At 43.4% G+C, this 12,755-nt stretch overlaps 1 protein-coding gene across 3 annotated transcripts in view; it reads right to left on the reverse strand.

The window, feature by feature from the left end:
• Nucleotides 1-12,755, reverse strand: part of QRICH2 (glutamine rich 2) — a 109,756-nt gene that overhangs the window by 18,395 nt on the left and 78,606 nt on the right. For 2 of the 3 annotated variants that reach the window (XM_069752078.1, XM_069752076.1), the window contains 4 exons: nucleotides 6,784-6,906; nucleotides 5,751-5,825; nucleotides 3,635-3,799; nucleotides 2,706-2,827 (listed from right to left, as the gene is read on the reverse strand). In XM_069752078.1, the coding sequence (XP_069608179.1) occupies nucleotides 2,706-2,827; nucleotides 3,635-3,799; nucleotides 5,751-5,825; nucleotides 6,784-6,906 (485 nt within the window). The remainder of the gene's footprint in view (nucleotides 1-2,705; nucleotides 2,828-3,634; nucleotides 3,800-5,750; nucleotides 5,826-6,783; nucleotides 6,907-12,755) is intronic. The other variant, XM_069752077.1, reaches the window with a different exon arrangement.

The following is a 12,755-nucleotide window of genomic DNA, read 5'->3' on the forward strand; positions in this document are numbered from 1 at the left end:
TATCTAGCTATCGCCCTATATCACTTCTCCCCTATGCCTCCAAACTACTTGAACAACACATTTACCTTGAACTGTCCTCCCATCTCTCTTCTTGCTCCCTCTTTGACCGCCTACAATCTGGCTTCCGGTCACACCATTCCACCGAAACTGCCCTAACTAAAGTCACCAATGACCTCTTAACTGCCAAGAGCAAGCGACACTACTCTGTCCTCCTCCTCGACCTGTCGGCTGCCTTTGACACAGTGGACCATTCCCTATTATTACAAACCCTCTCATCCCTTGGCATCGCAGACTTGGCCCTATCCTGGATCTCATCATACCTAACAGACCGGACATTCAGCGTCTCCCACTCACACACCACCTCCTCACCTCGCCCTCTATCTGTCAGAGTCCCACAAGGTTCAGTCCTTGGGCCCTTGCTCTTCTCCATTTACACCTTTGGCCTGGGACAGCTCATAGAATCTCATGGCTTTCAGTATCACCTCTATGCTGACGACACACAGATCTACATCTCTGGACCAGATATCACCTCCCTTCTAAGTAGAATCCCTCAATGTCTGTCCACTATTTCATCCTTCTTCTCCGCTAGATTTCTGAAACTTAACATGGACAAAACAGAATTCATCATCTTTCCCCCATCTCACGCGACCCCCCCAACGAACCTATCCATTACAGTAAATGGCTGCCCACTCTCCCCAGTCCCACAAGCTCGCTGCCTCGGGGTAATCTTTGACGCTGATCTCTCCTTCAAACCACATATCCAAGCCCTTTCCACTTCCTGCCGACTTCAACTCAAAAATATTTCATGAATCCGTTCATTCCTCAACCATGAATCTGCAAAAACCCTAGTCCATGCCCTCATCATCTCTCGCCTTGACTACTACAACCTCCTGCTCTGTGGCCTCCCCTCTAACACTCTCGCACCCCTCCAATCTATTCTAAACTCTGCTGCCCGACTAATCCACCTGTCCCCCCGCTATTCCCCGGCCTCTCCCCTCTGTCAATCCCTTCACTGGCTCCCCATTGCCCAGAGACTCCACTACAAAACCCTAACCATGACGTACAAAGCCATCCACAACCTGTCTCCTCCATATATCTGTGACCTCGTCTCCCGGTACTTACCTACCCGCAACCTCCGATCCTCACAAGATCTCCTACTCTACTCCCCTCTTATCTCCTCTTCCCACAATCGTATACAAGATTTCTCTCGCGTATCACCCCTACTCTGGAACCCTCTACCACAACACATCAGACTCTCGCCTACCATCGAAACCTTCAAAAAGAACCTGAAGATCCACCTCTTCCGACAAGCCTACAACCTGCAGTAACCACCGATCGACCAAACCGCTGCATGACCATCTCTACCCTCACCTACTGTATTCTCACCCATCCCTTGTAGATTGTGAGCCTTCGCGGGCAGGGTCCTCATTCCTCCTGTACCAGTTATGACTTGTATTGTTTAAGATTATTGTACTTGTTTTTATGTATACCCCTCCTCACATGTAAAGCGCCATGGAATAAATGGCGCTATAACAATAAATAATAATAATAATAATAATATAATGACGGGTGTATCAGCGGTTGTTTGCTACAATGACGGGTGTGTCAGCGGTCTCTAGCTACAATGACGGGTGTATCAGCAGTCTCTAGCTACAATGATGGGTGTGTCAGCGATCTCTAGCTACAATGACGGGTGTGTCAGCGGTCTCTAGCTACAATGATGGGTGTATCAGCGATCTCTAGCTACAATGACGGATGTATTAGCGTCTCTTGCTACAATGACGGGTGTATCAGCAGTCATTTGCTACAATGACTGGTGTGTCAGTGGTCTCTAGCTACAATGACGGGTGTGTCAGCGGTCTCTAGCTACAATGATGGGTTTGTCAGCGGTCTCTAGCTACAATGACGGTGTATCAGCGGTCTCTAGCTACAATGACGGGTGTGTAAGTCTAGTGAACAGTCACTAGTTAGGAGGAAAGAAGGAGAAGACGCATGCACTAATGGATTCCTACAGTGTCAGTGCGCACATGCAATTCAGCTAAAGCAAAGCTTACTCTGGGCAAGTGAGCACTATCAATCATGCTAAGGGGCAGTATGAGGAGGCAGAACAGTGCAAGGATCCCTTTGCAACACCAATGTGCACTAAGGAATCCTGATTTACATATTTTTTTTCTAGACAGCAAAAGCAGTAACATCTCCAGTACAGATATGATTTTGTACAGGGGCTAAGTCCCCTACATGACTGTACCAACAATTTAATTCAAATTTGGTGGCAGACAGACTCCCTTTAATTATTTCAGCATTAATGTTATACAATATAGAACAGATTTGCTTTTGTTCTTAGTCGTACTACAACAATTACTTCTTCTACTATCCTAGAATGGACACATTTTTGTACTGACTCATTCAGTAGAACGCCCTTGGTTTTCTGTAAGCTAATGAGTTACTACTATTATTTTCACCATTGTCCACCAGAATACTTTACACAGTTCCCAATGTAACACAGTCTCTCACGGCCAACTAGGATGCCCCTAATTGCAAAGTGTCAGCCATGCTGTCCCCTAGATTTCAGTCTCAGCCACCTACTTCAGTACTTTCAATGCCCCCCAAGAACATACCTCATGCCGCCCTCCTGCACACATGAGCACAGCCCTATTTCGGTACATGATGGGCTATTGCTGTCATCTGCAGATCTGTCCCCTTACTTGCGGATACCAGCAGCCTCATCAGCCTCGTACAGCGGTGGATGTCCCTGCAGCTGTCCCCGTAGGTCTCTCCAGCATTGTTCCAAGATGTTCTTCATTGGCTCCAGTTCCATGCGGTCCAGCTGTAAAGTGTGTGATCATGTTAGAGTCTGCAGTGATACTGAACTCAGTCCAAGTCATATTGCTTACTGGCGCTGCGAGGTCTCAGCATACATTGGTTATTTAGTCACGCAGGTTCAGGCCTTTCCCTTGTTCTTTCATGATGCTGAATTTGTGGAAGGAGGTAAATGAGAATAAAGCAATGCCAGAACCCTTCTGCTAGAAAAGCCAGTCCATAGTTTATTCATCCCTAATGGGGTTGTACAAATGTGAGCTACAGTATCACCTATCGATAGGATAAATGTTGACTTGTTGATCTCCAAGAATGCTGCTCTGGGTTGGAGCATGGTGCCGTGTGGGCCCCACTACTCTATTCATCGTCTAAGCCACTGCTGGATCCATCTTCCATTCAAATAGCAGACTCCAGAGAGCATCAAATGGGGGTTTCATCAGTGGGACTCTCAGCGATCAGCAAGCTATAAGTGAAAACTTACAGTAATGGTACAAGCCTTTAAAAGGAGTCATCTCAGCAACAACAATGGTGTTTCTCTATAATATACCATGAATGTCCACTCAGAAGTGGTCCACTAACTAAAGCAAAGTGGCAGTGGTGCTGATGAGCTACACCAGTGCATCAACTCCACTATTTCCATCCTCGGGAAGTGTTCATTAGAGCAAGGAGACCTGCCCCAATCAGACAGGCGCTGTCTTAAATATTAATGACATATCAGTGGGATATGCATTTTTTAATTATAACGTAGGTTCTTTGCATCCTAAGGCAATGTGTAAGAAACAGAAACTAAATCTAATACTTGTATAGCCCTACTCACTTTATTCTGCATCTCCACATTGATTTTCTCCAATAGTCGCTGCCAGTCTTGCTCCTGGGCGCTCACTTTGCCAAGCAGCTCCTGCATCATTCTGCTCAGATGTTCTGTGCTGGCATCAAAATGCGTGCGGCCCACTTTGCTTTCTAATGCACGCTCGTCTGCTTTCTGCTCAACCGTAGCAAGGTTACAAAAAGAAAAAACCCCCATAAAAAAGATACTTTATTAGATAACAAAACATAGAAAAAATAGAAAAAAAACCCCAAAAAAAGGACAGGAAAGCCCTAAATACTCCGGCAATCCACCACGGGAGAAAAAATCCTGCCCACTTAGATAGTCTAATGGAAGGCTGAAAGACTATATAAAATAGGACCAATGTATACACTGACAATATACTGGTGATACAAACGTGTGTTGACCTACATCAAATACCAAGGGTGCAAGGATATATGTGAAAATAACCCTACAATAGATGAAAAAATACCCCTGAAACTGTACACCTACCTAGATGCGGAGGTTGGCACCCTAGAAGATGAAACGAGAATGGCGCCCCCGCTTGTGCGATGGCTGACCCTAAACTCCTACTATCTCCCTATAAGGAGTAGAGCAGGAAAGAGAGGCCAGGTGGCTGATAATGTTCAATGAAGCTATGTGTTATGTGATTTAATAACACAGTCGGTCCTCCCCTCCAATGTGATGTTAGCAAAAAGGGATAGTACTTATAGATAAACAACGCACATATCACATATCAAATCTTAGCATACCTAGTAAATTGCCCTTATACACAGTACCAGGTGCAACAGAGATCCTATCCTAACCAGTCCTACCACAAATACATAAAAAAGCCAAATACAAAACAGATAAGCATGCCGCGCCACATATCCAAATGTGTCACCACATATAACCACTCCACATAGCAGCACAGAAAATGTACAATATGCACAAGACGATACTTATCTGCTATGTTCAAATCAAATCAGGGGCAGCCCTATTTTTTGGACAATTCCACACTGCCATGTTATCTACTGCCATGTTGTCTTCTTACCTCTCCTGATGAACCCGTGTTGGGGGAAACGCGTCGAGAGTCGTCTATGTGCCTGTAGCCGCCTAAGTGTCACCGTATTGGTCTGTCCACTACTGATTTGATTTGAACATAGCAGATAAGTATCGTCTTGTGCATATTGTACATTTTCTGTGCTGCTATGTGGAGTGGTTATATGTGGTGACACATTTGGATATGTGGCGCGGCATGCTTATCTGTTTTGTATTTGGCTTTTTTATGTATTTGTGGTAGGACTGGTTAGGATAGGATCTCTGTTGCACCTGGTACTGTGTATAAGGGCAATTTACTAGGTATGCTAAGATTTGATATGTGATATGTGCGTTGTTTATCTATAAGTACTATCCCTTTTTGCTAACATCACATTGGAGGGGAGGACCGACTGTGTTATTAAATCACATAACACATAACTTCATTGAACATTATCAGCCACCTGGCCTCTCTTTCCTGCTCTACTCCTTATAGGGAGATAGTAGGAGTTTAGGGTCAGCCATCGCACGAGCGGGGGCGCCATTCTCGTTTCATCTTCTAGGGTGCCAACCTCCGCATCTAGGTAGGTGTACAGTTTCAGGGGTATTTTTTCATCTATTGTAGGGTTATTTTCACATATATCCTTGCACCCTTGGTATTTGATGTAGGTCAACACATGTTTGTATCACCAGTATATTGTCAGTGTATACATTGGTCCTATTTTATATAGTCTTTCAGCCTTCCATTAGACTATCTAGGTGGGCAGGATTTTTTCTCCCGTGGTGGATTGCCGGAGTATTTAGGGCTTTCCTGTCCTTTTTTTTGGGTTTTTTTTCTATTTTTTCTATGTTTTGTTATCTAATAAAGTATCTTTTTTATGGGGGTTTTTTCTTTTTGTAAGCTGGTATTTCCCTTTTGTTATTCATTTTTTGTGAGCTCAACCGTAGCAAGGAATAATCCATGTATTATAAAGGTGAAAGGTTAGAGACCATTAGACTATAGTAGCAGAGCAAAGTGAGAGAGAAAGGTAGGTAAAGCATCAATCAGCTGTGGCAGGCATTAACTGACATACAGGGACTACAATCTCACCACATCAGTCTCCAATCCGATGGGTTCTTTGTCTACTTTGTTCTTATCCAGGTTCGCCACTGTCTGATAAAGGACCTGTAGGAAATGTGATCAATACAGTGATGTAGGGCAAATAGAGAGTAAAGTAATGTCCATAACTACCATATCCACTTAAATTTTTTTTCTTCAAGGGTTTTTCCCTCGAACAAAGTTAATTTTAAAGTTGATTTCAATCAATAGATCTTGGAATAATAATAACTTCCACAATTGGATGTGTTTAAATAAAATGTTCCTGTGCTGAGATAATCTTATAGATGTTCCCGTGCTGTGTACTGTGTAATAGCTGTGTCTGACCGTACAGGAACATGGTCTGATCATACCACATATCCTGGGTAGGGGAGGACGCAAAATAGAGTATATAGACAGGACAGCAGGGGATTACAGCTGACTCTTTTTGTGAGATAAAGCATTTCTTTACCTGTTTTTTAGCAATATTTTACCTAAAAGAAATAATTATTTGCGATCCCGTGGTGTAAATCTGTATAGTTTTTTTCTTCCTCCCCTGCCCAGGAGCTGTGGTATGATCAGACCATGTCCCTGTACGGTCAGACACAGCCATTACACAGTACACCGCATGGGCACATTTACAAGATTATCTCAGCACAGGAACATTTTATTTAAACACATCTAATTGTGGAAGTTATTATTATTCCAAGATCTGTTGATTAAAATTAACTTTGCTCATGGGAAAACCCCATTATGTTTAATATTTATTACATATTCTCTTTAGGGGAGGGGGGTCAGGTGATTAATTTGTATGCAAGTCACCTTAAATTATGAAGCTGTATTATTTGCAATTAACCAATATGTACTAAATTTATGATAAAATATCCAAATTATTCAAAGCTGATAAGAGAGTCATTTTGGTCCTGGATGACAGAAAATTGTTGAATCTCCTAAAATAATGTAGAAAATGGCAACGAAGTTTGGTTTGGGATAAGTAAAAAAAAAAAAAAAACAGGAGGAAGAATATTGGCAGCACAGTCGTTCTCACATCAATGTGTTGCTGTTTCTGCTCATGGTCCTGAATTAAAGATCCTGTTGTTCTGTCCAGCCGCTCGCACTCCTCCTGCAGCTGCTTCATTGTTTTCTGGATATGAGCAAACAGTTTTCCATCCTAAAAGAAGAACATTAACAGTTACAAACATTGTGAGAAACCAGCAAACACCAGCAAAATAACATGGTTGGGATAGACAGAAAATAGCCCAGATTATACATTAATTACCACTTCTTCTTACTTTTATAAAGGCGGAAATAAAAGGAGAAAAAGGCAATTTCTCTCTAAAATTTAAATGAAAATACAAATCTTGGAGAGTGCGGACATTTGTTTGGATATTACAGCGAGACTTAGAGCCTACCTACTGTGATACCGACTGCCACGATTCCTTGCCTCCCGAATATCTGTTAACATTTGAGTTTAAACTTGGATGCTATGGATACCTTTGACTTTAAAAAAAAGATGATTTTAACAAATGTTACGGAGTACCTTTAATTAAATTTCACTACGTTTTAGTCTGCAATCTTCATTCCTTCATTTTCAGACCTATTTGGGATTTGGGCCTTTCATTAAGGAAGAATCAGAAGAGGCGCGTATTCACTTTTAGGCAACTGTTGCGGTTTCCATGAAGACGGGTATAAATTACTCTCTAGGTGGTATAGAGTTCTGACTCGCCTACACTCTATCTTTCCGGAGGTGAGTCCCTTGTGTTGGATATACGGAGAGGAGGAAGGTGATACGTTACACCTCTTCTAGTCCTGCAGGCTTCTCTCTCTTTTTTGGGAGAAGGAGCAGCTGGTGATACGTAAAATCACAAATCCGGCTCTCGTCCTTCTCCATCACTGTGACATTCCCTTAAAAACCTAAAGGCATTCAATATTGAGACATCTAATCGCGACTGCAAGAGTGTACATTCCCATACATTGGAAGAAAGATACTGTGACGCTGTGGGCTTCATCTTTTACTGTTCTTCTATTCTGTATTTTCTTCTTTATCATTTTTTCTTCTGTGTTTACTTTTTCATCAGGTTTGCTATAACTCATTTCAGCAATTTGGATACGTATTTTAATATCTTGCTATTTAATGCTCATGTGGTGGTGTTATTTTACATAATCCTTAGGATTTGAGCAACCAATAAATTGTTTTGGATAATAGCTCCATTGCTTAGTCATTGTTTATCTGCATATTACCTGGCACGGTTAGAACCTTTTTCTGTATCTTATTGTTTTTTTCTCAGTTTTGCTCAATAAAAATAAAGTAAAAAAAAAAAAAGATCAGGAGCAGAAGACATGCTAGGTCACTGAATCACTTTCACCCTTTCCTTCTGTGTGTTTTGGATCATTGCCATGTTGTAAAAGTGCAAGTCTACCAAGGGCACAGTGATGATAGCATCTTCTCTTTCAATATAGAGGAGTACATCTGTGAATTAATGATACCATCAATCAAATGCAGGTCACTGACACAAGGAGCACTCATGCAGCCACACATAAGGACACTGCCACCACCATGTTTCACTGTAGGCACCATGCATTTTGAACAATTAATTTAGAAAAATACATGGTACCTAAAATGAAACACATTGGTGGCAGTGTCCTTATGTGGGGCTGCATGAGTGCTCCTGGTGTCAGGGAGCTATATTTTATTGAAGGTATCATGAATTCACAGCTGTACTGCTCCATATTGAAAGACAAGAAGATACAATCACCCAATGCCCCTGGTAGACATGCACTTTTCCAACATGAAAATGATCCAAAACACACATCTGTTGCATTTCTGAAGAGCAGGTGAAAGTGATTAATTGATTATTATGTCTCCTCATCGGAAGCCTGTCCAACACCTATGGGGAATTCTGAAGAGACAAGTTGAGTGTCACTCTCCGTCCAGCATTCGGGCTCTAAATAGGTCGTTCTTGAATTATGGAAACAGACAAATATTGCAATTTGTCGCTAACTTGTTCATTTAATTCTTAGAAGACTTGGTGTTGTCCTTAAAAATTATGAAGATCATACAAAATACTAGATGTATGCAGAAGGTCGAGGTGGTACTCGATGCACTAAGGAAGGAAGGGTTTACCATAAACCCAAAGAAGTGCACCCTTGGGAAAGAAGAGGCAAAATACTTGGGTTATATTGTCAGAAGGGGCACGATAAAGCCACAAATTATTATTATTATTAATTATTATAGCGCCATTTATTCCATGGCGCTTTACATGTGAGGAGGGGTATACATAATAAAACAAGTACAATAATCTTGAACAATACAAGTCACAACTGGTACAGGAGGAGAGAGGACCCTGCCCGCGAGGGCTCACAATCTACAAGGGATGGGTGAGGATACAGTAGGTGAGGGTAGAGCTGGCCGTGCAGCGGTTTGGTCAATCGGTGGTTACTGCAGGTTGTAGGCTTGTCGGAAGAGGTGGGTGTTCAGGTTCTTTTTGAAGGTTTCGATGGTAGGCGAGAGTCTGATATGTTGTGGTAGAGAATTCCAGAGTAGGGGGGATGCACGAGAGAAATCTTGTATGCGATTGTGGGAAGAGGAGATAATAGGGGAGTAGAGAAGGACATCTTGTGAGGATCGGAGGTTGCGTGCAGGAAAGTACCGGGAGACGAGGTCACAGATGTATGGAGGAGACAGGTTGTGGATGGCTTTGTATGTCATGGTTAGGCTTTTGTACTGGAGTCTCTGGGTGATGGGGAGCCAGTGAAGGGATTGACAGAGGGGAGAGGCTGGGGAATAGCGGGGGGACAGGTGGATTAGTCGGGCAGCAGAGTTTAGAATAGATTGGAGGGGTGCAAGAGTGTTAGAGGGGAGGCCACAGAGCAGGAGGTTACAGTAGTCAAGGCGGGAGATGATGAGGGCATGGACTAGGGTCTTTGCAGATTCTTGGTTTAGGAATGTGCGGATCCGTGAAATATTTTTGAGTTGGAGGCGGCAGGAAGTGGAAAGGGTTTGGATATGTGGTTTAAAGGAGAGATCAGTGTCAAGGATTACCCCAAGACAGCGGGCTTGTGGGACTGGGGAGAGCGGGCAGCCGTTTACTGTAATGGATAGGTTCGTTGGGGAGGTCGTGTGAGATGGGGGAAAGATGATGAATTCTGTTTTGTCCATGTTAAGTTTTAGAAATCTAGTGGAGAAGAAGGATGAAATAGCAGACAGACATTGAGGGATTCTGGTTAGTAGGGAGGTGATATCTGGTCCAGAGATGTAGATCTGTGTGTCGTCAGCGTAGAGATGATACTGAAAGCCGTGAGATTCTATGAGCTGTCCCAGGCCAAAGGTGTAAATGGAGAAGAGCAGGGGTCCTAGAACTGAACCTTGCGGGACTCCGACAGATAGGGGGCAAGGTGAGGAGGTGGTGTGTGAGTGGGAGACGCTGAATGTACGGTCAGTTAGGTATGATGAGATCCAGGATAGGGCCAATTCTGTGATTCCAAGGGATGAGAGGGTCTGCAGCAGCAGGGAATGGTCCACTGTGTCAAAGGCAGAGGACAGGTCCAGGAGGAGGAGGATAGAGTAGTGTCGCTTGCTCTTGGCGGTTAATAGGTCATTGGTGACCTTAGTTAGGGCAGTTTCAGTGGAGTGGTGTGACCGGAAGCCTGATTGAAAGCGGTCGAAGAAGGAGCAGGAAGATAGATGGGAGGACAGTTCAAGATGGACATGTTGTTCCAGTAGTTTTGAGGCAAAGGGGAGAAGTGATATAGGGCGATAGCTAGATACAGAGGATGGGTCAAGAGAGGGCTTTTTGAGGATAGGTGTGATTGAGGCATGTTTAAAGCTTGAGGGGAAAATGCCAGTTGTTAGTGATAGGTTAAAGAGATGGGTTAGGGTTGGGATGAAGACTGTGGTGAGGTTTGGGATGAAGTGGGATGGGAGTGGGTCAAGTGCACAGGTGGTGAGATGCGATCTTGAGACAAATAGACAAGGTGGAGGCAATACAAAAGTTGCCACAGCCGGTCTCCAAAAAGCAGGCTAGGGCTTTTCTGGGAATTGGGGGATACTATCGGTGACTTATCCCGAATTTTGCCATGATATCCGCCCCCCCGACTGATCTTCTCAAGAGCACAAAGAGTTCAATGGCCAAATGGTCCTCAGAAGCTGAGATAGCATTCCAGGAGTTTAACCTTGCCCTTTGCAAACAGCCGGTCTTGGTCGCACCTGACTACACCAAGGAGTTTGTGCTCCAGACGAACGCCTCCTAGGTCGGTTTGGGAGCTGTGTTGTCCCAGGAAATGGATGAGGACGAACATCCAGTCCTATACCTGAGAAGGAAACTCTCATCCTGTGAAAAGAACTATGCCATCATGGATAAAGAGTGCTTGGCTATCAAGTGGGCAATTGACACCATGAGATACTACCTGTAGGCAGGAAGTTCAGGCTAGTGCACTCCTGAGATGGATTAGGGAAAAGAAGGGGAAGAATGCCCGGGTGACTAGGTGGTTTCTAGTGCTCCATTACTTTAGTTTTCATGTGGTGCATAGGACCAGGAAGTTACATAGCAACGCAAGTGCCCTGTCCAGACTCCCCTGTTTAGCAAATGAAGGCGCCAAAACACCCAGCTTTGGGCAGAGGTGGGAATATGTGACAACATCACAGACAAGGTGCTGGAGGGGAGAAATGTTTCGCTGAGCCTCATGGCTTCAGTGATCTAAAAACCCAGAAGTTTTTCCTTCAGCACACTAAGTGTTGAAAGGAGTTAAAGGGAACCTGTCAGCAGAGTTGTGCACAGTAACCTACAGACAGTGTCAGGTCGGTGCCATTATACTGATTACAATGATACATTGGTTGATTAAATCCGTCTTGTGATTGTTCTTTAATCTTTATTTTCAGTTTTGAGTTAATGATATGCTCGTGCTCTGGGGCGGGCTGTGGGAGGTCTTCATGTGATGCTCTGATTACACATTCATCTGTGTGGCTTCTGACGGGTCATTGATCCTTCAATGAACTGACCCTTATTTTACATAATTAATATTATATATATTGTAAAAAAAAAATCACCTGCACTGTAGCATGATCACATGTGTATTGTGAATTAAATTGTTTTATTTGATGATATAAGTAAATTCATTAAAAAAAGCCTCCTCAAAGATGACGCCGCCAGCGCCTGCAAAGCAACATCCATCGGATCACCGATAGATGCTATTGTGCAGGCGGTGCCATCTTGCTGGAGTGAAAAAAACCAAACTATCTTCACTAAGATGGCGCTGGCCACGCCTGCACAGCAGCATCTATTGGCAATACGATGGATGCTGCTTCGCAGGTGCTGGCGGCGTCATCTGTTGGGAAGCATTTTTTTAATGAATTTACTTATATCATCAAATAAAACAATTTAATACACATTATAGATGTGATCATGCTGCAGCGCAAGCGCCTGTGCCTGCTTGCTGCAGGTGATTGTTTTTTTACAATATATATAATATTCATCATATAAAATAAGGGGAAGGTCACTGAGGGATCAGTGACCTGTCAGAAGCCATACAGATGAATACCTAATCAGAGCAACACATGAAGGACCCCCATGGGTCACCTGGGAACACAAGCATATCATTAACTCAAAACTATAAATAAAGATTAAACAACAACCACAAGACAGATTTAATTAACCAAGGTATCATTTTAATCAGTATAATGGCGCCGACCTGACACTGTCTGTAAATTACTCAGCCCAATCCTGCTGACAGGTTCTCTTTAACAGCCAATTTAAATAAAGAGCTAGATTTTTTTGTGAATGACCATAGAGTGGGTGGGAGGTTGTCCACCTTATCTCCACCCCAGGGTGTGTTCTGGGGCTTAAAGGGACACTGTCACCTGAATTTGGAGGGAACAATCTTCAGCCATGGAGGCGGGGTTTTTGGGTGTTTGATTCACCCTTTCCTTACCCACTGGCTGCATGCTGGCTGCAATATTGGATTGAAGTTCATTCTCTGTCCTCCGTAGTACATGCCTGCACAGTGCAATCTTGCCTTGCGCAG

Source organism: Ranitomeya imitator, chromosome 2 (assembly GCF_032444005.1).
Source record: "Ranitomeya imitator isolate aRanImi1 chromosome 2, aRanImi1.pri, whole genome shotgun sequence".
NCBI lineage: Eukaryota > Metazoa > Chordata > Amphibia > Anura > Dendrobatidae > Ranitomeya > Ranitomeya imitator.